The following is a 24,512-nucleotide window of genomic DNA, read 5'->3' on the forward strand; positions in this document are numbered from 1 at the left end:
AAAAATTTAAAATTAAAGGGGTATTCCAGGCAAAAACTTTTTTTTATATATCAACTTGCTCCAGAAAGTTAAACAGATTTGTAAATTACTTCTATTAAAAAATCTTAATCCTTCCAATAGTTATTAGCTTCTGAAGTTGAGTTGCTGTTTTCTGTCTAACTGCTTTCTGATGACTCACATCTCGGGAGCTGTCCAGTTCCTATGGGGATATTCTCCCATCATGCAAGGGATATTCTCCCATCATGCACAGCTCCCGTGATGTGACATCATCATTGAGCAGTTAGACAGAAAACTTCAGAAGCTAATAACTATTGGAAGGATTAAGATTTTTTAATAGAAGTAATTTACAAATCTGTTTAACTTTCCGGAGCCAGTTGATTTATAAAAAAAAGTTTTTGCCTGGAATACCCCTTTAAAAAATAAAAATATTAGAAAAATCCCCTCCCCCAATAAAAAAGTAAAACGTCATTTTTTCCCATTTTACCATAAAAAATACACATATTTGGTACCACCATGTGCATAAAAGTCTGAGCTATTAAAATATATTGTTAATTATCTCGTAACATGAATGGCGTAAACGTAAAAAAATTTAAAAAGGGCCAAAATTGCTGCTTTTTTGTCACATTTTATTCCAAAAAAAAATTAATAACAAATTAAGCAAATGTGATACTGATAAAAACTACAGATCATGGCGCAAAAAAGTAGCCCTCATACCGCCCCATATACGGAAAAATGAGAAAGTTATAGGTGGTCAAAATTGGGCAATTTAAACATACTAATTTTGTTAAAATGGTTTGAGATTTTTTTTAAGCGGTACAATTATAGAAAATAATATAACCATAGGTATTTTAATCATATTGACCCACAGAATAAAGAGAACATGTCATTTTTACCGGAAAGTGTACATCGTGAAAACAAAACCTTCCAAAATTTGCTAAATTGCAGTTTTCTTTTCAATTTTCCCACATAAATAATATTTGTTTGGTTGCGCCGTACATTTTATGGTAAAATAAGTGATGTAATTACAAAGTACAATTGGGGACGCAAAAAACAAGCCCTCATATGGGTCTGTGGATGGAAATATAAGAGAGTTATGATTTTTAGAAGGAGAGGAGGAAAAAACAAAAATGCAAAAATAAAATTGATCTGGTCCTTAAGGCCAAAATGGGCTTGGTCCTTAATAAAAAATGTTATTTACTCTAATAAAGTCTGAAAAAACCCGTGTTGTTAACCTTTAAAAAACATTGAATTTAAAAAAAACAAAACCCTGTCACATTACATTAAAAAAAAAAGTATTGGTAATTGGTATCTGCGAGTACTTAAAAAAAAAAGTATTGGTACTCGTACTTGGTATCGGGACATCCTAAGTAGATACCAGAGAAGGACCCAGGAATGGCAGAGAATTGGTAAAGTAAGTATCATTTGTATTATTTTAGAACATTCTGAACTGTTTTTAAGGGCCTTTTAGGGTGCGTTCCCACAGGGCGTATACGCAGCGTATTTGACGCTGCGCAAAATTTATGGCAGCAGCGGGAAATACGCTGCGTATCCCTTGCTCACTATACACACAGGGCTTTCCGGCGGCAGCCCTATGTGTGTAGTGAGTTTTGGAGGCGGAGCCATATGCCGGCGTGTCTGTGACGCGTGGCTCCGCCTCCAAAACTCACTACACACATAGGGCTGCCACCGGAAAGCCCTGTGTGTATAGTGAGCAAGGGATACGCAGCGTATTTCCCGCTGCTGCCATAAATTTTGCGCAGCGTCAAATACGCTGCGTATACGCCCTGTGGGAACGCACCCTTAAGCATTTTTGCAAGAAAACTGACCCCATCATGATTGCGGGGCTACTGTAAATTATTATGATCTGTTTCAATCCTTGATCTGTGATCGTCCATTTTTTGGGAGCCACTCATGAGAATAAACCCCATGTTACATACTGATACTCAATGGTGTAATTTTTTTGGGTAATTTCGCAGTAGTTAGAGCTCCATGTGTTATTAAAGAAGTTGTAATAAACACGGCTGCTTTCTTCTGGAAAAGGAAATACCACACCCGTGCACAGGTTGTGACTGGAACTGCAATGTGGCTTGGCTGAAGTGAGTAGGGTTGAGTTGCAACACCAACCATAACCTGTGGATAGGCATGACACTGTTTTTGAAAGAAAGCAACCATGTTTTAATGCTGTTACTTTAAAATTCTCAACCCAGATTTTTTTTTGTAAATTTTGTAGGTGATTAAGACCAGTCTCTAAAACTCATATGTGTATTTAAAAGTTAAAGCAAGTTTAACTTGTTAATCATGTACATATCTGCTCACTCTGGGCTTTGGAGTTAAAGGGGTACTCCGCCCCTAGACATGTTATCCCCTATCTAAAGGTTAGAGGATAACACGTCTGATTACGGGGGTCCGGCCGATGGGTCCGCCACCCCCCCACCCCCGTGCACGCCATGCCCCCTTCATTCATGTCTATCAAAGGGGTGTGGCAGCTATTAGACAGCTGTCACACCTCCTCCCATACACATGAATGGAGGGGGCGTGGCAGCTGTGATCGCCAGTCATCCCGCAGCCGGACCCCCACGATCAAATACGATATAACATGTCTAGCAGCGGAGTACCTCTTTAAGTGGGCTGGCTTTGTAGTTATTGGCAGGTATGCCTGTATGCACACTCACTCACTGTCAATCACGAGAAGGCCCACCCACTGGACTTCAGGCTCGCGCTCAGCATTACCGTCATGAAAGCCTTTGGCTTACGTGATCATGATGTCACGCCACGCCCCCTTCATTCATGTCTATGGAAGGGGGCGTGGCAGCTAGACAGCCATCACACCTCTTTCCATACACATGAATGGAGGGGGCGTCATCTTAGCAGCCGGACCCCACGATCCCAGCAGCCAGACGCCCATGATCAAACATGTTATCCCCTGGCAGCAGAGTACCTCTTTAAGTGGGCAGGCTTTTTAGTTATTGGCAGGTATGCCTGTATGCACACTTACTGTCAATCACTGATAAGTACTGCCCGTGGGACTCTCAAGCCTAGAGCAGGAAGAGATGTAAATTAAAAATCACAAGTCATACTGAATGTTTTACCACAAACATATATATCAACATGCTCAGCTTCCGAGCCCTATAATACAATGACTGCAGTTTGGACTGCACATACAACATGACAGGTTTCATTTAAAGGATTTGCCAAAAATAATTGGTATCTCAGGAAAAGGCTCGTTTAAGGCTGTGTTTCCATTTTCCCAAACAAAAAAAACAAAAAATGAATAAAACTAATTTGCTTCATGACATATTTTCATCCTTTATTGGCATTTATTAACTCGCTGTCAGTTTTCCAAAATTGCAGCATGCTGAGACTAAGGCATTTAAAAAATATATATATATATATTATATTTATATTTTCCTATATACTTCTATGGGAGGGAAAAAACACGAAGAAAAACACAATGACCCTAATTTACTAAGAGTGGAGTGTAGTTTTCTTTTGTGGGTTTTAATTCTCTACAAATTTTTTCCACGGTACTTACTAAGGTTTCCCTACGGGTTTGCTTTTTTTATACATACTCTGATCTGTCGGGTTTTCCTCAGCTAAAATCCAAAAAAATGTTTTTTTTTGTTTGGCGGGCACGCCCACTTTTCCCAGCCTTTTTCGGGTTTTCTCAGTAAAATGGAGAGTTAGTCGGGTTTTTCCCAATTTTGGCGCAAATTCTGGCGCAGACAATCTGGCGCACAACCCGACAAAAATGTTGGGTTTTCAATAGTAAATCAGGGCCAATGTGGGTTTCAAGGGGTTCTCCACCATAAGGTGATTTTAGTACGTACCTGGCAGACAGTAACGGACATGTTTAGGAAGGATCTGCGCTTGTCTTGGGGCTAAGTGGTTATGTCATGAGATTAACATAAAACTGTGGCTAGCTTTTTGTGAACTTGTATTTCCTTTTTGACTACAAATCCCATAATTCCAATTTCCTCCCTCCCACACATCAGCCACCCCACCCATTGAAACAAAAGACCTGTGGTTTTCAATCAGGGTGCCTACAGCTGTTGCATTAGTTGCAGATTGATCTCTCTCTCACCAAGCGATCCCTCCACCCATTGAAGCAGACAGGCTTCCTGTCATCAGCTGACTAGTGAGTCAGGTCTCGGCCGCATTGCAAGCTGGGAAAAATCTGAGACAACAGTCATTTTGTATGCTGTTAAAAATAAATAGTTGGGTGAAAATCACAGAAGAATTGGGAGAAAACCGTCACACACAGGTACAGACACTATATTATGAATTACACTAACTTTACAGCCCATGTAGCATAGTCAAATAAAGAAAATTCCTGGAATACCCCTTTAACGTGGGCATTTGTTGTAATTTTCTCTCCCCGCTAAAACTTTTTGAAAAAAGGCCACAAACATTTTGGATTTTAGGAGTGCAAAATAATTTTTTGTGTGCCATTCTTTTTAGGTCAAACACCAAAATTAAGTTGCGTGAAAATGTATCCTCAGTCTTGTTTGTTCAGGTCTACTAGGCTGGTTTTTCCCTATTGAAATGAATAGTCATTGGGGTTTATTTACTAGCTTGATCCCGACTTTTTTTTGTCGGGTTTTGCGCCCAAATTGTGTCGCACATTCCATGCGACATGATTTGCGACCCAAAAAAAACCCAAACCCTCCAGTTTACAAGGAAAAACCTGAGAATGGGCGTGTCCACCAGAGAAAGTGGGCGTGGCCCAGACAAAATGGGCGTGTCCCCAAGAGTTTTGAAAAATCACAACATATTTACTAAGTTTTCCACAGAAAATGTGGTGGATTTGAGCTGGGAAAAACCGACAGATCAGAACAGTTGCAAAATGTAGGGAAACCTTAGTAAATACCTTGGTAAAATAAGTGTCGGAAATCAAAGCCCACAAAGAAAACTACACAACACTCTTAGTAAATAAACCCCATTGGCCCTCATGTTTTGTCAGGTTGTGCGCCAGTCTCTGTCGCATTGCGCCAGAAATTCTGTCTGCGCGATTTGTGCCAGAATTGAAAAAAACCCTCTCCATTTTGCAAAGAAACCCCAAAAAGGGGCGTGGCTACTGGGAAAAGGGGGCTTGGTCTCCAAAAGGGGCGTGTTCCCGACATTTTCACAAAAAAACAACATATTTACTAAGGTTTCCACATAAAATGTGGTGGATTTCACCTGAGGAAAAACCCGACAGATCAGAGCATGTGTTAAAAAAAAAGAAGCAAAGTGTAGGGAAAGTGGGAAATGTAGGGAAACCTTAGTAAATACCGTGGAAAATAAATTGTAGGGAATTAAAACCCACAAAGAAACCTACACAACACTCTTAGTAAATAGGGGCCAATGTATACTATAGGCCTGACCACACAATTCTCTCACAACCGACTAGGCCCACTGGGCATCTTCAGAAGGTCATAATGTAAACCTGCTAGAGGTTGACTCCTGAAGAACCTTTTTTGTTTAGTCTTTTCCACAATTGACCTTCCTCGAGCTTTAGTACTCTCATTTAAAAGAATTAAAGACATATTGCTAAGGGCAATTGCCATCCCGGCTGTCTACCCATGAGCAGATTAAGAGAATTGTAGACGTAAATCTCTTAGCAGGAGCCCCCAGGCTCTTCCCTTCTAAGAAGCTAAAAATCAGCGTTTATAAGGCGTGTTAAAGAACCGATGGCTAATTTACTGTGACAATAGTTTTTTTTTAGTAAATAAGGCAAAGAAAAAACAGCCCCTTGACAAATCCTGAGAAATGTCTGAGAGTCTCGCGGGGGCCTCGGATGAGGTGTGACAGATTAGCCTGTGCCATTGGAAACATAGCACCTAGGTCTGAATTGCAGGACTCCGGTGACAAGCTGCTACTTGCAAGTCTCCTTAGCTGTTTTGTTATAAATAAATAGCTGTGCAATGTAAAATCCTGAAGAATGGACCATTTATCTCCAGTCGGTGTTTAAAGGGGTATTCCAGGAAAAAACTTTTTTTTAAATATCAACTGGCTCCAGAAAGTTAAACAGATTTGTAAATTACTTCTATTAAAAAATCTTAAAGGAAAACTGTCACATGTTTTGTCCCGCACTATCCAGGGGTACCTGTGAATAGTGCGGGAGACGCTGAACAATTTGAGTCCTACCTTGCCCGGATCCGCTGCGCCGTTTGCCCGTTACAGGTCTTTTTCTGTGTATTAAAATTAGCACTTAACTGGCAAAGGCGGGGTTACTGCCTTCAACTGCCACTGTGTTGTAACCGCCGCCCTGCCCGCAGCACCGCCCGGCTAATGAATATTCATATATTGCCTTACTATGTTGTCTCATATCGTCCGAGTTCCGGAGGCTACTGCGCATGTGCGGGATTTCTCACTACACCCGGAAGCGGTCTTCAGCGCTGCTTCATTTGTCCGGAGCAGCGCTGGAGTAAGGGTGTAGGCAGTTTGAGACTCGGCCGATATGAGACAACATAGTAAGGCAATATATGAATATTCATTAGCCGGGTGGTGCTGCGGGCAGGGCGGCGGTTACAACACAGTGGCAGTTGAAGGCAGTAACCCCGCCTTTGCCAGTTAAGTGCTAATTTTAATACACATAAAAAGACCTGTAACGGGCAAACGGCGCAGCGGATCCGATCAAGGTAGGACTCAAATTGTTCAGCGTCTCCCGCACTATCTACAGGTACCTGTGGATAATGCGGGACAAAACATGTGACAGTTTTCCTTTAATCCTTTCAGTACTTATGAGCTTCTGAAGTTAAGGTTGTTCTTTTCTGTCTAAGTGCTCTCTGATGACACGTGTCTCAGGAACCGCCCAGTTTAGAAGAGGTTTGATATGGGGATTTGCTTCTAAACTGGGCGGTTCCAGAGACACGTGTCATCAGAGAGCACTTAGACAGAAAAGAACAACCTTAACTTCAGAAGCTCATAAGTACTGAAAGGATTAAGATTTTTTTTATAGAAGTAATTTACAAATCTGTTTATATATATATATATATATATATATATATATATAAAGCTTTTTCCTGGATAACCCCTTTAACCCCAGCCTGGGAAGGTTGCTGCTGACAGCAGACAGATGGGATCCTGATAGCCCTTGCAGCAATGTGAGTGGCACAGGCTGACCCCTATAGACTGACACATCTCTGCCCTCTGAAGTCTGCCACCGAACACTAAGGTAAACAGTAGGATAAATGATTCCTTCCAGTGTTTTTTTTTTTTTACACCTCCTTGAGGTTAACACTTTCAGGGCTGGAGACAAGCTATACTTCTCAGCTGTCACTTGTACGCTTCACCTTAGCTGACTCCCTCCTAGCATCTGCTAATCTTTCAGGTTTCGCAATATTGTCTTTTTTCATTCCACTGCAGTGTTTTTTTTATATATATATAGACAGATTGTTCGTGTATCACAGTTGCCAACATTTTAGAGAGAAATTTCCAGGGATTCTTCTTCTGTACAAAGAGAATAGGGTAAATAGGGGACTTCAAAAGGTGTAATGTTCTCAACGTCCTTCGTAGGTTATGGAAGAAGGCGCTGTGTGTACAAAGAGCTTTATATTTGAAACTATTTTCATAATATATCAGGAATTCGCACAATCCTCTAAAACATGGTGGTGATCTGCTTAAAAGGTGGAGTGATAATGTAAATAAAAAAGTTACTGTATTTTTCGCCGTATAAGACGCACTTATTCTTTGGGGGGAAAAGTTGGTGCGTCTTATACGGCGAATACACACCTATCGCGGCGGTCCCTGCGGCCATCAACGGCCGGGACCCGCGGCTAATACAGGACCTCACCGATCGCGGTGATCCCCTATATTAACCCTTCAGACGCGGCGATCAAAGCTGACCGCCGCGTCTGAAGCGAAAGTGACACTAACCCGGCTGCTCATTTGGGCTGTTCTGGACCGCCGCGGTGAAATTGCGGCGTCCCGAACGGCTTCAGGACACCGGGAGGGACCTTACCTGCCTCCTCTGTGTCTGCTCCGTGCCGGGATCCCCTGCATGGCGGCGCTCTCCTTCGACGTCATCACGTCATCGCGCGCGCCGTCCCGTCATCCAATAGGAGCGACATGATGACGGTGACGTGATGATGGCGACGGAGAGCGTGGATCCCGGGGAAAAAGACGTCCGGAGCATCGAGGACATCCCGGGGACGTGGCGACAGCGATGGAGCGACATCCAGAGCACCAGTGACGAGCGGTGATGGGTCTGGAGCGGCGGGGACATGTGAGTACTATCTCCTATCCAGTGGTCTTCAACCTGCGCAACCTCCAGATGTTGCAAAACTACAACTCCCAGCATGCCCGGACAGCCAACGGCTGTCCGGACATGCTGGGAGTTGTAGTTTTGCAACATCTGGAGGTCCGCAGGTTGAAGATCACTGTTGGGTACAACAGTAGACATTCTGAGTGCAGAAGATGCCACCAATCACCTACGATCACCAGGACGTGCACCATCCCCATTGACGGCAATGCAGTCCAGACAGAATTTCACCAAAGGAATGAGCGTGTTCATTACATAGGTTGAAAAAAGACCAGAGTCCATCAACTTCGACCGATATCCCTATTTTGTCCCTACTGTGTTGATCCAGAAAAAACGCAAAAAATCCATATGAGTCTGATGCCAGTTGTCCCATACCAGGGGGGGGGGGGGGGGGGGGAATTGTTCCCAACTCCAAATATGGCATCAGAATAAATCCCTGTATTAACATCCCATCCCTATAGATATAGAGTCCCAATTAGGTTATAGATTTAGTATCCATAACCTGTAATATTATTACTCTCCAGAAATGTATCCAGGCTCCTCCTGATCTCTTTTAGTTTAGTGAGTTTACAACTTCCCCTGGAAGAGAATTCCACAGTCTCATTGCTCTTACAGTAAAAAATCCTGTCTGTGCTGATGTAGAATCCTTTATTCCTCTAGACGTAGAGGATGCCCCCTTGTTTTGGATACAGTCCTGGGTATAAATAGATCATGGGAGAGATCTCTGTACTGTCCCCTGATATATTTATACATAGTTATTAGGTCTCCCCTAAGACTTCTTTTTTCTAAACTAAATAACCCTAATTCTGATAATCTTTCTGGGTGCTGTAGTCCTCCCATTCCCCGTATTACTCTGGTTGCCCGTCTTTGAACCCTCTCCAGCTCCACTATATCTTTCTTGTACACTGGTGCCCAGTACTGTACACAGTATTCTATGTGAGGTCTGACTAGTGATTTGTACAGCGGTAGAATTATTTCCTTGTTGTCTATGCCCCTTTTGATGCACCCCATGATTTTATTTGCTTTTGCTGCCCGACACTGGTCACTACAGCTAAATTTACTAAGACTCCTAAGTCCTTTTCCATGTTAGTCATCCTCAGTGTTTTACCATTCCATACATAATCCCAGCCTGGATGTTCCCCTCCCATGTACATAACCTTACATTTATCACTTCCTGGCACAAGCCTCCAACTTATTCAGATCCATTTCTACCAGTACACTGTCCTCTATTGTGTTATCTACTATATGAAGTACACTGTCCTCTATGTCCTCAATTGTGTTATCTACTATACACAGTGCACTGTCTTCTATTGTGTTAACCATTATGCTAACCATTCTTTCAGCAGCTCCAAAATCCAGAATTCCCAAGGCACACAAGGAAATTCCACAGAGTGCACAGTGCAATAGAATCCCATTGAAAACAATGGGAGTCTGCTGCAAGTAGATTCCCCTCGCTCTGAACTCCATTTTCAGAGTATGTAGGCTTCAGAGTTGGAAGCGTTAATCGGGATTAGAAAAACCTTTCTTTCTTCTTTCAAGAACAATGTCCCACCTGTCTTCACCTTGTATGCATTCCACCACAGGGACCCCTGCCGATCCTGAGAACGAATGAAAAATGCACCCTATGAGTGGAGCGCACCACATGTGCACGCCCAGCACTCCATTTATTCTGCTTGGCATAGAGCCTAGGTCTCTGAACTGTGGATTGTCAGCTGTTGCAAAACTACAACTCCCAGCATGCCCGGACAGCCGTTGGCTGTCCGGGCATGCTGGGGGTTGTAGTTTTGCAACAGCTGGAGGTCCACAGTTTGAAGACCATTGCCTCAGAGAATGACTGGAGCAATGGCCACACACGTACGGTGCGCTTTTCCCTTCGTTCTCAGGATCAGTCGAACCTCCACAATCCTGTAGATAGGGGATAACTATTTTGAAATGAAATATCCCTTTAATGTTAGTTATTCCTACATATGCACTATAAAGTAATGTTCAGGCATACCTTTATTAACAAACAACAATATATATGTCATAAAATGTCAGGTATATGCCACCAACCTGTGTATAACAAGTCATAAAACTTCTACTTTTCAGGAAGCTTGTTCAATATGCTGCGTTAAAGGGTCACTCTCATTAAAACTAATTTTTGCTATTGCACTTCTTATGGTAAATGAAAAATATTTCTAATATACTTTGTTTAAAAAAAATGAAGTTTTCTATGTTTTATTTGTGCTTAAAAAAGCTCAAGAGCCCATTTTCCACCATCTTATACACAGACTTTGGACCAAAGTCCGAACACAGGAAGTGCAGCCTGGAGTGCTGGGGGGGGGGGGGGGTGTCCAGCCTCATCCAATCATAGCTCCTCTCACACATAACTGCCATATGCTGTTGGCTGGACACACACCCCTCAGCACTCCAGGCGGCACTTCCTGTGTTTGGACTTTGGTCCAAAGTCTGTGTATGAGTTGGGGGAAAATGGGCTCTTGAGCTTTTTTTAAGCACAAATAAAACATAGAAAACTTCATTTTTTTTTAAACAAAGTATATTAGAAATATTTTTCATTTACCATAAGGAGTGCAATTCTGCAGGACAACAAAGGATAGGGGATAAGTGTCTGATTGCAGGGGTCCGACCAGCGGCACCCCGGCTCTCCCCAGGAACGGAGCGTGTCGACCCCAGCACAAAGCGGCTGCAGACACACCCCCTCCATATATCTCTATGGGAGAGCTGGGGATACAGCGTTCGGGTTCTCCCATAGAGATACATGAAGGGGGGGTGTCGGCTGCCGCTTCATGTGGGGGTTATCACGCTCTGAGTCATGGTGCCGTGCAGGTCCCAGCAGTCGGACCCCAGCGATCAGTCACTTATCCCCTATCCTTTGGATAGGGGATAAATGTTCATGCACGATAGTACTTCTATAAAGAGGTACTCCGCTGGAAATGATTTATTTATTTATTTTTAATCAACTGATGCCAAAAAGTTAAACAGATTTGTAAATTGAGGCCGGTAGAAGCAGGCACTTACGTGCGAAACTGCCGGCGTAGCCTCCGCGAGCGCCACACACCAGCACCTATGCCGTGACCCGGCATCCCGTTACCGGACCTCCAGACCCCGATCGTCTCTGCTTTGCGGTGAGTGCACGTACGTGCCCCTCTTTTTGTTTAGATTTGTAAATTACTTCTATTTAAAAAAAAATCTTAATCCTTCCAGTAGTTATCAGCTGCTGTTTACTCCACAGGAAGTTCTTTTGTTTTTGAATTTTCCCAGTGCTCTCTGCTGATCCCAGTGCTCTCTACTGACCCCTCTGTCCATTTTAGGAACTGTCCAGAGCAGGAGCAAATCCCCATAGCAAACCTCTCCTGCTCTGGACAGTTCCTAAAATGGACAGAGATGTCAGTAGAGAGCACTGTGGTCAGAAAGAAAGGAAATCCAAAAAGAAAAGAACTTCAGCTGATAATTACGGGATCATTTTACAAATCTGTATTTAACTTTCTGGAATCATATGATTAAAAAAAAAAGATGTTTTCCAGTGGAGTACCCCTTTAAGGAATTGTAGATTCTACAGCTACATTCCGCAAAGCGGTCACAGAATATTTCTGAATATTTTAGTCATCGGTTATTAAATATTAGATATGATACTGGGTTTATCTCAGGTAGGATGAATCCCGAAGGGCAGTAAATCTTTCCGAAACAACTACAAAATGTTCTGTGTTAAAAGTAGCTACTAAATGTGGAGGGGCTCAGGGTGCCAAGAGCTCAGACCACACAAGAGTTTGCTTACACTAACCTACACTCTTCCAGCAGGGGAAATTCTTCTCTATTAGTCGTATTGCATAGAACTATCACAATGGATTACAGTGCTGAACTCTCATGGCTGTTCTGCATGCGGTAAAATTCCTTTAGGCCACTTTTACATGGCACGGCATCCGTGTTTGTAAACCAAAAACTTGGAGGGGGGCTATAAGGCTGAGTTCACACCACAGTTAAGCTCCATCCATACATTAAAAGTACAGTGGTCCCTCAACATACGATGGTAATCCGTTCCAAACGGACCATCGTTTGTTGAAACCATCGTATGTTGAGGGATCCGTGCAATGTAAAGTATAGGACAGTGGTCTACAACCTGCGGACCTCCAGATGTTGCAAAACTACAACACCCAGCATGCCCGGACAGCCAACGGCTGTCCGGGCATGCTGGGTATTGTAGTTTTGCAACATCTGGAGGTCCGCAGGTTGAAGACCACTGTTAGAGAAAATTGTACTCACCTGTCCCCACCGCTCCGGACCGTCACCGCTCGTCACCGCTGCCCTGGATGCCGCCTTCCATCGCTGTCGCCGCGTCCCGGGGTGTTCCCGATGCTCCGGCAAGGCCTCTGCTTCCCCGGCATCCTCGTTCTCCGTCGCCGCCATCACGTCGCTACGCACGCCGCTCCTATTGGATGACGGGACAGCGTGTGCAGCAACGTGATGACGACGATGGAGAGCGCCGACGATGCAGGGGATCCCGAAGAGGACGCACTGGAGCCCCGAAGACAGGTAAGTGATCGTCAGCGGACCACACGGGCACCGTAAACGGCTATCCGGCGGCAGCTGAAGCAGTCAGCGCTGCCGGATAGCCGTTTATGCGATGGCCCCGACATACAAAAGCATTGTATGTTGATGCTGCCTTCAACATGCAATGGCCTCTGAGAGACCATTGTATGTTGAAATGATCGTACGTCGGGGGGGGGGGGGGGGGTCACTGTATAATGAAATCACTGAGTTGCCTGCATCTAAGAGGAACCACTGTTAGAGGAAATTGTGCTCACCTGTCCCCGCCGCTCCGGACCGTCACCGCTCTTCACAGCTGCCCGGGATGTCGCCCTCCATCGCTGTCGCCGCGTCCCTGTGGTGTCCCCGACGCTCCGGCAAGGCCTCTGCTTCCCCGGCATCTGCACTCTCCGTCGCCGCCATCATGTCGCTACACACGTCGCTCCTAATGGATGATGGGACGGCGTGCGCAGCGACGATGGAGAGTGCCGACGATGCAGGGGATCCCGAAGAGGAAGCGCCGGAGCCCCGAGGACAGGTAAATGATCATCAGCGGAGCACACGGGGCACAGTAAACGGCTATCCGGTGGCAGCTGAAGCAGTCTGCGCTGCCGGATTGCCATTTATGCGATGGCCCCGACATACAAAAGCATCGTATGTTGATACTGCCTTCAACATGCAATGGCCTCTGAGAGGTAATCGCATGTTGAAATGATCGTATGTCGGGGCCATCGTAGGTTGAGGGGTCACTGTAGTGATAAGTGGAGAAAAAACATACTGTAGGTCCGTATTCTCACACTGCTCAACTCAACCAAAACAAAGAACACCAGATGGAAAACCAGACGGACCTCAACAGGCTCTGTCAGGAACCACTGGTGTATTCAGCTCTGCTATGTGTCGCAAAACGGACCCTGGACGGAGTTGAATGGTGGTGTGCACTAACATGGAAGAGTGGAATTTCTTTCAATCACAGTTTTTGTTTTTAAGGCCATGTTCATCGGGTGGAATTCCCCAGGAATATTCTGCTTGGAAATTCCACTGCAGCAGAGTCCCATTCCCATTGATTTCAATGGGATTCTGCTGCACTGTTCACATGGCGGAATTTACACGGTAGATGTTTCTACTGCGGAAATCCTGATTCCGGCATTTGCCGTCTATGGAGATGCCGCATCTTTTAGGTGGTCCTTGTGCTGCCCAATCACATAAATGTGCGAAATGTCCACCTGTATTTACTTTCCGCACGTTTTCCAAAATACTGCCTTTTGAACAGTACACTTCCACTTGTTTTTTTTTTTTTAAACACCCCCCCCCCCCCCCCCCCCCCCAAAAAAAAAAACACCACAAATGCCACACTACATTTTTTTTTTTGGGTGAAAACACGCTGCGACCAGATGTTAGCTGAAAGGCAATAGGGATTTCTAAAAAGCCAAATGCACTTTTTTTTTTTCCTTTGCCCTTTTTTTCACTCCTCTTTAGGGTTTTCAGCATTTGGGGCTCTGTGGGTGACTTTCAAAATGGCAGCATGTTTAGACTATGGCGATTTTTTTCACTGAAATCTTGGCATTTCTCTACCATAAAAGTCCCAGAGAGATACAAACCGCCATGAAAATACTCAGTGTGGGTTTTACATTTTCTGTCGAGGAACAGGAAAAACTGCCAAAGGAGAAAAAAACGCAGTTTCCACACAAAGGAAAAAATGCCAGAAAAAGAAAGAAAAAATGCAGGAAAACGCTGTGGCAGTTTTTCTGGCGTTTTTTTTCCCCCTGTGTTTTTTTTGGACAAAAAAAATGCTGGCAAAAAATTAAAAATAAACTTATGGAAACCTAGCCTTAGTCTGATACCTGATAACTTAGACCAGTGTTTCCTAACCAGGGTGCCTCCAGTATTTGCAAAACTACAACTCCCAGCATGCCCAGACAGCCTTTGGCCAGTGGTCCAGCCATAAATGGTCTCAACGATGATGAGCAAACCTCTAAATTTGCTTCGGGAGGTTTAACTTGAATTGGCCGTTGGATTGAATGGCCAATTTGGATTTGGCCCAACACTTACGGGGCTAGATACATATATGCATAGAATTATTACTTATCTCCTTTGGCCATACAGTAAGCAGCAATGCATTTTTTGCAGAGGCCTTTTTAAAAATTAAAGAAGGGGGAGATTTATCAAAACCTGTGCAGAGGAAAAGTTGATCAGTTGCCCATAGCAACCAATCAGATTGATTCTTTTATTTTTAACCCCTTAACGACCAAGGATGCATATTTACGTCCTTGGCCGGCTCCCGCGATATAACGCGGGGTCACACGGTGACCCTGCGTCATATCGGGTCGGCCCTGGCATGTATCTGAAGCGCGCTATTAACCCTTTAGATGCGGCATTCAAAGTTGAATGCCGCGTCTAAAACGAAAGTGAAAGCTGCCCGGCTGCTCAGTGGGGCTGATCGGGACCACCGCAGTGAAAATGCGGTGTCCCGGTCAGCTGGGACAGGAGCGGAGATCCTCTTACCTGCCTCCGGCATGTCCTCTTGGCGATTGATTGCTCCAAGCCTGAGATGCAGGCTTGAGCAATCGACCGCCGAAAACACTGATCAATGCAAAGCTATGGCTTTGCAGTGAACAGGGTATAAGATCAGAGTGTGCAATGTTATAGGTCCCTATGGGAGCTATAACACTGCAAAAAAAAAGTGTAAAAAAAAAGTTAATGCCATTTAACCCTTTCCTTAATAAAAGTTTGAATCACCCCCCTTTTCCCATTAAAAAAACATGAAATAAAAATAAATATAAACATATGTGGTATCGCCACGTGCGTAAATGTCCGAACTATAAAAATATATCATCAATTGAACCGCACGGTCAATGGCATACACGCAAAAAAAATCCCAAATTCCAAATTCCAAAATCCAAAATAAAGTATTTTTGGTCACTTTTTACATCATAAAAATTGAATAAGCGATCAAAAAGTCTGATCAATAGAAATGGTACCGCTAAAAACTTCAGATCACGGCGCAAAAAATGAGCCCTCATACCGCCCCATAAGCGGTAAAATAAAAAAGTTATAGGGGTCAGAAGATGACCATTTTAAACGTATACATTTTCCTGCATGTAATTATGATTTTTTCCAGAAGTCTGACAAAATCAAACCTATATAAGTAGAGTATCACTTTAATCGTATCGACCTATAGAATAAAAAGAAGGTGTCATTTTTACCGAAAAATTTACTGCGTAGAAACGGAAGCCCCCAAAAGTTCCAAAAGGTGTTTTTTCTTCAATTTTGTCGCACAATAATTTTTTTTCCCATTTCGCCGTAGATTTTTGGGTAAAATGACTGATGCCACTGCAAAGTAGAATTGGTGGCGCAAAAAATAAGGTGCAAAATTGAAAGGGTTATGATTTTTAAAAGGTGAGGAGGAAAAAACGAAAGTGCAAAAACGGAAAAACCCGTGGTCCTTAAGGGGTTAAGGACGGACCCATTTTCTACCTTAATGACCAGGCTCTTTTTATTTTATTTTTTTTGACATGTGTCTCTATGGTAATAACTTCAGAACGCTTTTTCTGAGTAGAGTGATTCTGATATCGTTTTTCTGTGACATATTGTACTTTATATAAGTGGCACATTTTTGTTGACACGTGCAGCATTTTTTATGAAAAACTCCAAAATATTGTGAAAAACTGGAAAATTTCTGCCATATTTTATTTATTTTTTTTATAGTGTACACTGTGCGGTAAAAGTGATGTTATATTTATTCTGTGGGTCAGTACGATTATGGCGATACCATTTTATATGGCTTTCTATGTTCTTTTTCCTTTTCTGAGCAAAATTCTTTTTCTGTCACTCATTTTCCAACAGCCGTAACTTTTTTATTTTTTGTCCCATGCCATTGAGTGAGGGCTTATTTTTTGCGGGATGAGCTGTACTTTCCATTGATATCAGTTTTGTGATATGTGCTACCTTTTGATCTTTTTTATTCCGCTATTTGTACCAAAATTGGCGAATTTTGTGCTTTTTTTTTTTATTTATTTTTTTTTTTTACGGCGTTCACCGTACTGGATAATTTACATTATAGTTTTATAGTACACATCATTACGGATGTGACAATACCTATTATGTATATGATTTGTGTTTTTGATCTTTTTTGGTGATAATACAGGGCTTTTATTGGGCATTTAAAAAAATTTTTTACACTTGCTTTTATTTAAGAACTTTTTATCATATTTCTTACACTTTTTACAGGTTATATTATGGTGCAATAGATTTGTACTGCAGCACAGCATTACCCGATCAGCTGCACACAGTACACAGGCTTCCGTAGCAGGCAGACAGGAAGTCATGATCTGACCTCCTGGTGCCCATAGCAACCAACGGTGACCAGCGATCGTATCACGGCACCACCGTTGGTGAACAGCACCAAGGATTCGTAATCAGGATTGATTACCGCATCTATGGGGTTAATGCTGCCGGGACTGGCGCGATCGCGACCCCGGCAGCTGCGGCGGGACTCCAGCTGTGATTGACAGCCGGGTCCCGCCGCCGATCTCCTGCGCTCGTGGCAGTGCAGAAGATCACTAGGACGGATGCATACGTCCCACAGTGGGAAGGGGTTAAAAAGGTCTCTGCGAAATGAAAGAAGCAGTCTGATTGGTTGCTGTGGGCAACTGGTCAACTTTTCCTCTGCACAGGTTTTGATAAATCTCCCTTTATTATAATGCCTGTGAAAACGACAAAAGTCACTACTTATCTACATAGTTTCTATGGTGACCTACGCTGTATGCCTTTTGCTTATGGATCGCAGAGCAGAGTGTTGAACTCAACAAGGGTAAAAAGCAATACTTACAGGCACTGCCACTTGCTTTTGAGTGGCACTCAAAAATCTCAGCCAAAATACAGAGCTTTTACTTACCCTTACACCAAGCTTCTATATAGTAGCTCAAAAAAATTGGAAATATTTTTCCTGTCATGGTAATATAATTTGGAATTACTGTATTAGGGATTCCAGGAGATCCCCTATTGACTATTTCCAATGGGAAAGTTACCTCCACTTCTGAAGGTTCAAGAAATATTGGGGAATTGCATTATGAGCAAAAGTGAATTTATGCTTTAGATAAAATACACAGTGGGGTATGACCGTCATCGGCTGCATCGACTCTGCTGACCGTCATCGGCTGCATCGACTCTGCTGACCGTCATCGGCTGCATCGACTCTGCTGACCGTCATCGGCTGCATCGACTCTGCTGCTATGTAGTAATGGGCTTCATAGATCGCAGGAACCATGCAGCAGATGTAGGCTAAAAAAAAATGCACATGTTGTAGGAGACAATAGAACCCTATTGATTTATCTGAGATTTCGAGCCTGTGATTGATACCGTTCAATTGTCCTTGAATTGTACCATTTCTAAGGATGAGATAGAAACAAAAATGCTCTTCTTTATCATCTACTTCACCGCACACCATTCTGAAGCTGTGGGTGATGGGAAAGCTGCTTGGATTTCGGTCTTTTTGCCCTATTTTCTTAAGCTATATAAAATTATAATCACAAATGTAATTCTGACTGATACAATGTCTCATTGATTATACTTAAAATGAATTGGTGCCCCTACGTGGCTTAAAGCAAGAGAACAGAACTAGCCACATGCCCATTAAGGGTGGATTTACACGTCCGGTATTCTGCGCAGATTTGATGCGCAGGCTTTTCTGCTGCAGATTTCAATGTAAAGGAAATGATTGAGCGCAGCTTCTAATCTGCAGTTACAACCTGCACAGGATACTATACGGGTGAATAGAACCTGAAGGGGTACTCTGCTGAAAAAATCTTATCCTGTCTAAAGGATAGGGGATAACATGTGAGATCGCCACAATCAGCGGCAGCAGTGAAGTCCGGAACACGGAAGCTTGCAGCTTTCACGTTCGTGACATCACGCCACGCCCCCTCCATTCATGTCTATGGGAGGGGGCATGGCGGCAGGTACATAGCCCATAGACGTGAATGGAGGGGATGTGGCGGTCTTCATCTCCAGTCATCGGGCACGGAGCGGAGTTAGCTCCATGCATCGAATGACAGTGGTGCCGTGCCGGAAATCGTGGGAGTCCCCAGCGGCGAGACCGCTGCGATCTTACAAAGGATAGGGGATAAGATGTTTTCAGTGGAGTACCCCTTTAAGGCTGTAATGTTGTGGCTGCTACATACAGATGAAACAAGACTCACATGCAATGGCCGCACAATTTTTTGGTAATATTGTGGTATTATCAGCAAAGTTATGCACCGTATGTGGGCATAGTCTGGTCAGTGTATGCAGCGTGAGAACCCAGCCTTACCAGTTACCATTAATATTGCTAGTGGAAAAATGTCTTGAGCTTCAATGTAGATTTACGTTTTTTTTTTTTTTTCTAGTTTTTCCCAAGTCTTATAATACCATAAAGGGAGATCTACAATAATTTACATTAGACTTTTTGTAACATCTGGATTCCATCCTCAGGGTTCTGTATATTCACATGAAGCAGATTTGCTGCAGAAATTGTGACTGTCCCATCGCTGCCCATGAATGGAGTTTGCAGAATTCCACACACGTGCTGCAGGAACAACCTTATTCAGACATTTAGGACTCATTTTCAGTTGCATAACTTTCTTCAACAAATCTGCTATGTGTGAATAACATCATGTAAAACACGACTGGGTGCCTTCACGCCTGACTTTTGTCACTGTTTTTAGATGTGGCAGTGTTGCAGCTCCTTGACGCTATGTGTGATGCCTGCCTAATGAATTAAACTGCTAATGTATTATTCTAATCCCATTTATTACATTATTTATTTTTATTTATGTGTTTATTATTAATTAATTATTATTATTGTTAATATAGTAGAAATACCGTTGTAACATAGAAGAGAGGGGATTCTGGAAAATGAGAAAAAATCATTGGAAAATCCCAATTAAATTCTGGTTTAGGTTTAACCACTGTGAACAATATGAAGACAAACCAGCCCCATTAGCCGCACATACAGGAAGCATTACACAGGAATACTGTATACAAGTTGATTTTCCGTGCAGTCAATCATATGATTGGATACATATATATACACAAACATACAATCACTTCCATATTTATTTTGAATTGTCTTTGTTGTTTTACAACACGAACGAAGCAGATGGAAAACAAAAAAAACAGAAGCTTGATCCTACTGGGGAGTATGTACAGCTCAACCACATATCCCAATTCTGCTCCACAACATGTGTCCTCAGTCACTTGTTCTAAAGTGGCTTCCCAAAGATTAGAACAGATCCCCTGTCCAAGTAAAAGGGATAACTAGCTCATCTGTGGGGGGCCTGACTTTTTGGACCCCCACCAGTTACCATAATGTAAGTCAATTGTCTCCTAAGTGAATGGAGTAGGAATGTGCATGCTCGACCATTGCTCCATTGCACTGAACTTATTCAGAAGAAAAAAATAAGGAATGAATAAAACAGTGGGCGAGCATATGCGCTCACTCACTCTTAGGTCAACCGTCCTCCATTCTCGTGATCGTTGGACATCTTAGCATATATATTGTTTGTGGTGAAATCCGTCAGTACCGAAATATATGTACTGCAGATTTTCTAATCCACACTGCAAGGTCAATTTCTATATGGGGAGATTGTGCAGCATAGGATTTAAAAAAAAAACTATCCACATTCCTGATACTGTAATCTGCAGTGGGTTTTGTTGGATAATTCTGCAGTCAATCCACCATGATGTGTGAATTGACTAAGGCAATGTTTCTGAGTAGAAATCTACATATAATCCTAGTGAGGCATAGTGAGTCAGCCCCATAAACACCTCTAACTTGCTGTTTTTTATGGTCTTATATAGGTGTATGGAGATCACCTGCTTATGGAACAAGGGCCCAATGGGCACCAATAGTCTGGCCTGGAGCATGGACCTTAAAAGACTCTAGTACATTCCTGGAGAACTGGAACTTGTACGTATTTGCAGTCCTGACACCAGAGGACCCTCAACTTACAATGGCTTCAGGTTACAATATTTTCAACATAGAATGATCTTTTCTGGACCATTGTAACTTGAAACCAGACTCAACATACATACAGTCCAGATGTAATGTCCGTTTATTTGTTTTTGTATTTTTCTGTTTAGGTGTGTATTCACACCCTAGGTTGTTCTGAGCAGTTTGCTATTCTCCCTTGATTGGGAATTCTCTGCTGGTTATTTTGTGCAATAATGCGACTATGATGTCTGTTTGTGCAATACACTTCCAAGTCTGCTTGAGCATGCACCTTGTATTTATCTTGTTATATTATCTAAGTTTTAGCCATAGTTAAATAGTCCTGTTTATTGTAGATTTTAGTCTGTGTAATATTTGTCAGTTTTAGGATTAGTATGTCCGTTCTGCTTAGTCTGTGTTCACACTGTGTTAGTCTGGTGTTACCTGTGCTCTGTATGTAATTATTTCTGTTTGGTATCTTGGAGTCTGTTCAGACTCGTCCGGTTTTAGTCTTGCTTGTTACCTATTTTCTGTATGTTATAATTTCTGTTTGGTATCCTGGAGTCTTTTTAGACTCATCTGATTCTAGTCTAAAGTTTCATGTATTATATTTCTGTTTCCTACTGGGTCAGCATCCTGATCACATGGTGGAGTGTGCCTGCTGGCCAGTAGTCTATTTGGCTTTATTATAATTGCTACTCCTTTTGTGTAGTGGGGTGTCCAGTTTGTTTGTTCTGTGTCCCAGTGTGAACAGTGTCCTATGTTCCTGATCAGGTTAGTGTCTAGCTTTCAGTTCTTCTGTTCATCCCCTGCATGTCCATGTCTCTGCTGTATACTCGTACCATATACTCCTAGTCTTGTTCATTTATCCATGTCTGCCATTTATCTGGATGCCGGTTTGTGAACTGTTTGTTAATACACTATATTCTGCCCTGTTAGTATTTGTATCCTGTCTGGTGTATCTGGTTGTCTGGTAGTTTTCCTTTTCTGGCCTGTGACAGACTATGTTTATTTGTTTTTTTACACCACTGCACTGTAGCAGGGAGGGATCGGCTCCAAGTTGTCGATTCACCGCTTAGGGTGTATGGGCAAGTAGGCAGGGAGAGTGTTACTAGGGACAGCTTAGGGCTCGCTCTCCCTGTGCCCCCGGTCGGTCATGACACCAGATTTGTGAAACATGTCAATGGCTGGAAAAACTAATCAATCAGAATTGGCATTTCACTGGTGTAACCCCTGTATTACTGAAGCGTATGCACTGAATTCCTCTCTGGTAGTGCCTCCCTACAGTATAGGGAGGTATTACATGTTCTGCACTCTTTACCTGTGCCATAGTTAGCTGCGCCTTCAGACACCAGGTGAGGGTGGCTCCATGTTACTTTTTCAGGACACTGTGTGTACTGTACAGGACCCTGTAGAAGCTCCTGTCCTCTACATAGACATAGTAGATTGTATTAATTATCTACTTATTTTTCCTATTTTCCTATTTTTGGATGACCTTTCAGGACTTCAGATTCATGAATTATGGTCTCAACATACAATAGTTTCAACTTACAATGATCATCCTGGAACAAAGTAATATTGCAACTTAAGGGGTCACTGTACATTTAAAGTAAAGAGAACACGGGGGCAAAGGATTGGGCAAGGATTGATTATTGCTTATTTTTCTCTCTCAATTTTGATACTTATTTTACTATGTTCTGTTCCAAATTCCTGCCAGTTCTTCCTTTTGCCAGTCTTTCCATTCTCCTTTCTGACATCCTGATTTGCTCCATCCAACATACCTTCTACCAGAAATGGACTAGGCACCTTGGTTCTACCATAAGACATAATTTTGAGGGCCCTTAGGTTTGACAATGCAATTGCTCCAGGTTGCAGAATAAGCACCAGAAGTGCCATGGCCGCCAACATTAAGATTCCAGACATAACATATATGTAAATAAAAGAAAATCTGAAAAAAACTTTTATTTTATAATAAATGACATTATCAGCAAATGTATTTCTGTTATTCAGCTATAACTTTAGGAGTAGACAGATTCCGATGAGCCGGGCATCAGCAGAAGAATCCAGGAGCTGCTTGTGGTATCTGTGGCTGCTCACTTGTATTACCCAAACGCTAACTTCACTTTATAGAGGAAGTGATTCAACCTCAATAATAAATTGCTGATTATACAGTTCCCAAACCTTAATAGAATAGCTTAGTAATGCCAGACCTCCACCAAAAGGACTGTACTTAAAGAGGACATGTGGTCAGTATGAAAAATAGAATTATTCTGATTTTGTAGCTTTTGGTGCCCTGGTTTTAATGCTGTTTTTATTACATATGCGAGTAAGGGTATGTTCACACTGAGGAATTGGAGAGGAATAACCACGAGTAAATCTGCTCGCTTATTCCTCTCCAATTCATTCAGCAGTGCCATACCCCATAGTATGTAGTTAACTTTCCTCTCCTCAGTTCACACTGAGGAAATTCCGCTTGCGGAATTCTGTCATAGAATTCCGTTCCGCATGAAGAATGAACATGTTCTTTCTTCATGCGGAATTCGGCTCGTAACGCGGAATTTGCTTGGAATTTGCGCAGAATTTGTGTATTTTACTGTGTGTCCTATACTCTTTAATTTCCATGCGGAATTCAGCGCGAATCCCGCGCAAATCCCGCGCGGAAAAAAACTGTGTTTTGGAGCAGATTTTGTAAGCGAACATTCCGCTCACACCTTGACCAGTGTGAACATACCCTAAGAAGAAACATGGACTCGGCAACTCGGGTTTAAGTGATCCAAAGTAGTAACTTCTTTATTACAGAGACATACAGGATAATACGTACAGATGTTGGGACATAGTGGGGAGAGACAAACGGGGGAGGTTATGGAACAGTGGAATCTGACAGCCATTTTTTTCCCATAATGCACTTACTGTCCATAATGTCAGACCACCAATGAAGTGCACTATGGTCAACACCTGTACGTATTATCCTGTATGTCCTTGTATTAAAGAAGTTACTACTTTGGATCAGCTATACCAGAGTTGCTGATTTCATGCATCTTCTTACTGAGAATTGGTATGAATATGAGGCTGAGGAGTCGTGAATATGAGTCTGAGGGGTGTGAATATGGGGCTGAGAGGGATGAATCATACCCCTTTTTTAAATAAAGTTTACACCCACCTAACTATTAATGGAAAAGTATAGTCAACCAAATAGTAAAATCGCTATATTATTAATATAGTTAATTCCACCCCCCATCCATAGACTTATATGGGCAGCATGTAACCAAATCTCTCACTGTATGGACTGTATGGTCACTGTATGGACTTGAGCTGCTTTTCAGAGTAAATGATTAGTTTAAAGTGGGGGTAAGAAAGGAGCCCGATGTAGAGAAGGAGGCATTATATTTTGTAAATATTAATATATTATACACTTTTACTTTATGCAGCGTTTGTTGAATGTGTAACAACCATTTAATGTATTTTTTTTAATACTGCAACAGATCTCATGAAAGGCAATAAAGAAAAAAAATTACCGGTATATATTTTTGGGCAAAGCAAACATAGATTGAAGAATTAGCATTTGTAGCTCATGAATTCATATTGAACCATCCTGTCATGTCTTCCGATGTTCATATCTCGGACCTTCCTTGTAAAGAATACAAACATTTGCTTTAAGCAAAGTAATGATTTTTTTTTCTCTGCACAACAGCAATCAACAGCAATGATACCAATAGCGGTGCAAGGGTTAAATCATGAAGACTCTTCCCTGTCACCTTGAGTTATCAGTGTTACATCTGC

At 42.5% G+C, this 24,512-nt stretch overlaps 1 protein-coding gene across 1 annotated transcript in view; it reads left to right on the forward strand.

The window, feature by feature from the left end:
* Positions 1-6,127: 6,127 nt before the first annotated feature.
* The window catches only part of FGF9 (fibroblast growth factor 9), a 124,934-nt gene continuing 106,549 nt past the window's right edge, over positions 6,128-24,512 (forward strand). The window contains exons 1-2 of the mRNA XM_056561746.1: positions 6,128-6,452; positions 20,603-20,764. Coding sequence (XP_056417721.1) covers positions 6,440-6,452; positions 20,603-20,764 — 175 coding nt within the window. The 5' untranslated portion in view covers positions 6,128-6,439. The remainder of the gene's footprint in view (positions 6,453-20,602; positions 20,765-24,512) is intronic.

This window comes from Hyla sarda, chromosome 2 (assembly GCF_029499605.1).
Source record: "Hyla sarda isolate aHylSar1 chromosome 2, aHylSar1.hap1, whole genome shotgun sequence".
Lineage (NCBI taxonomy): Eukaryota > Metazoa > Chordata > Amphibia > Anura > Hylidae > Hyla > Hyla sarda.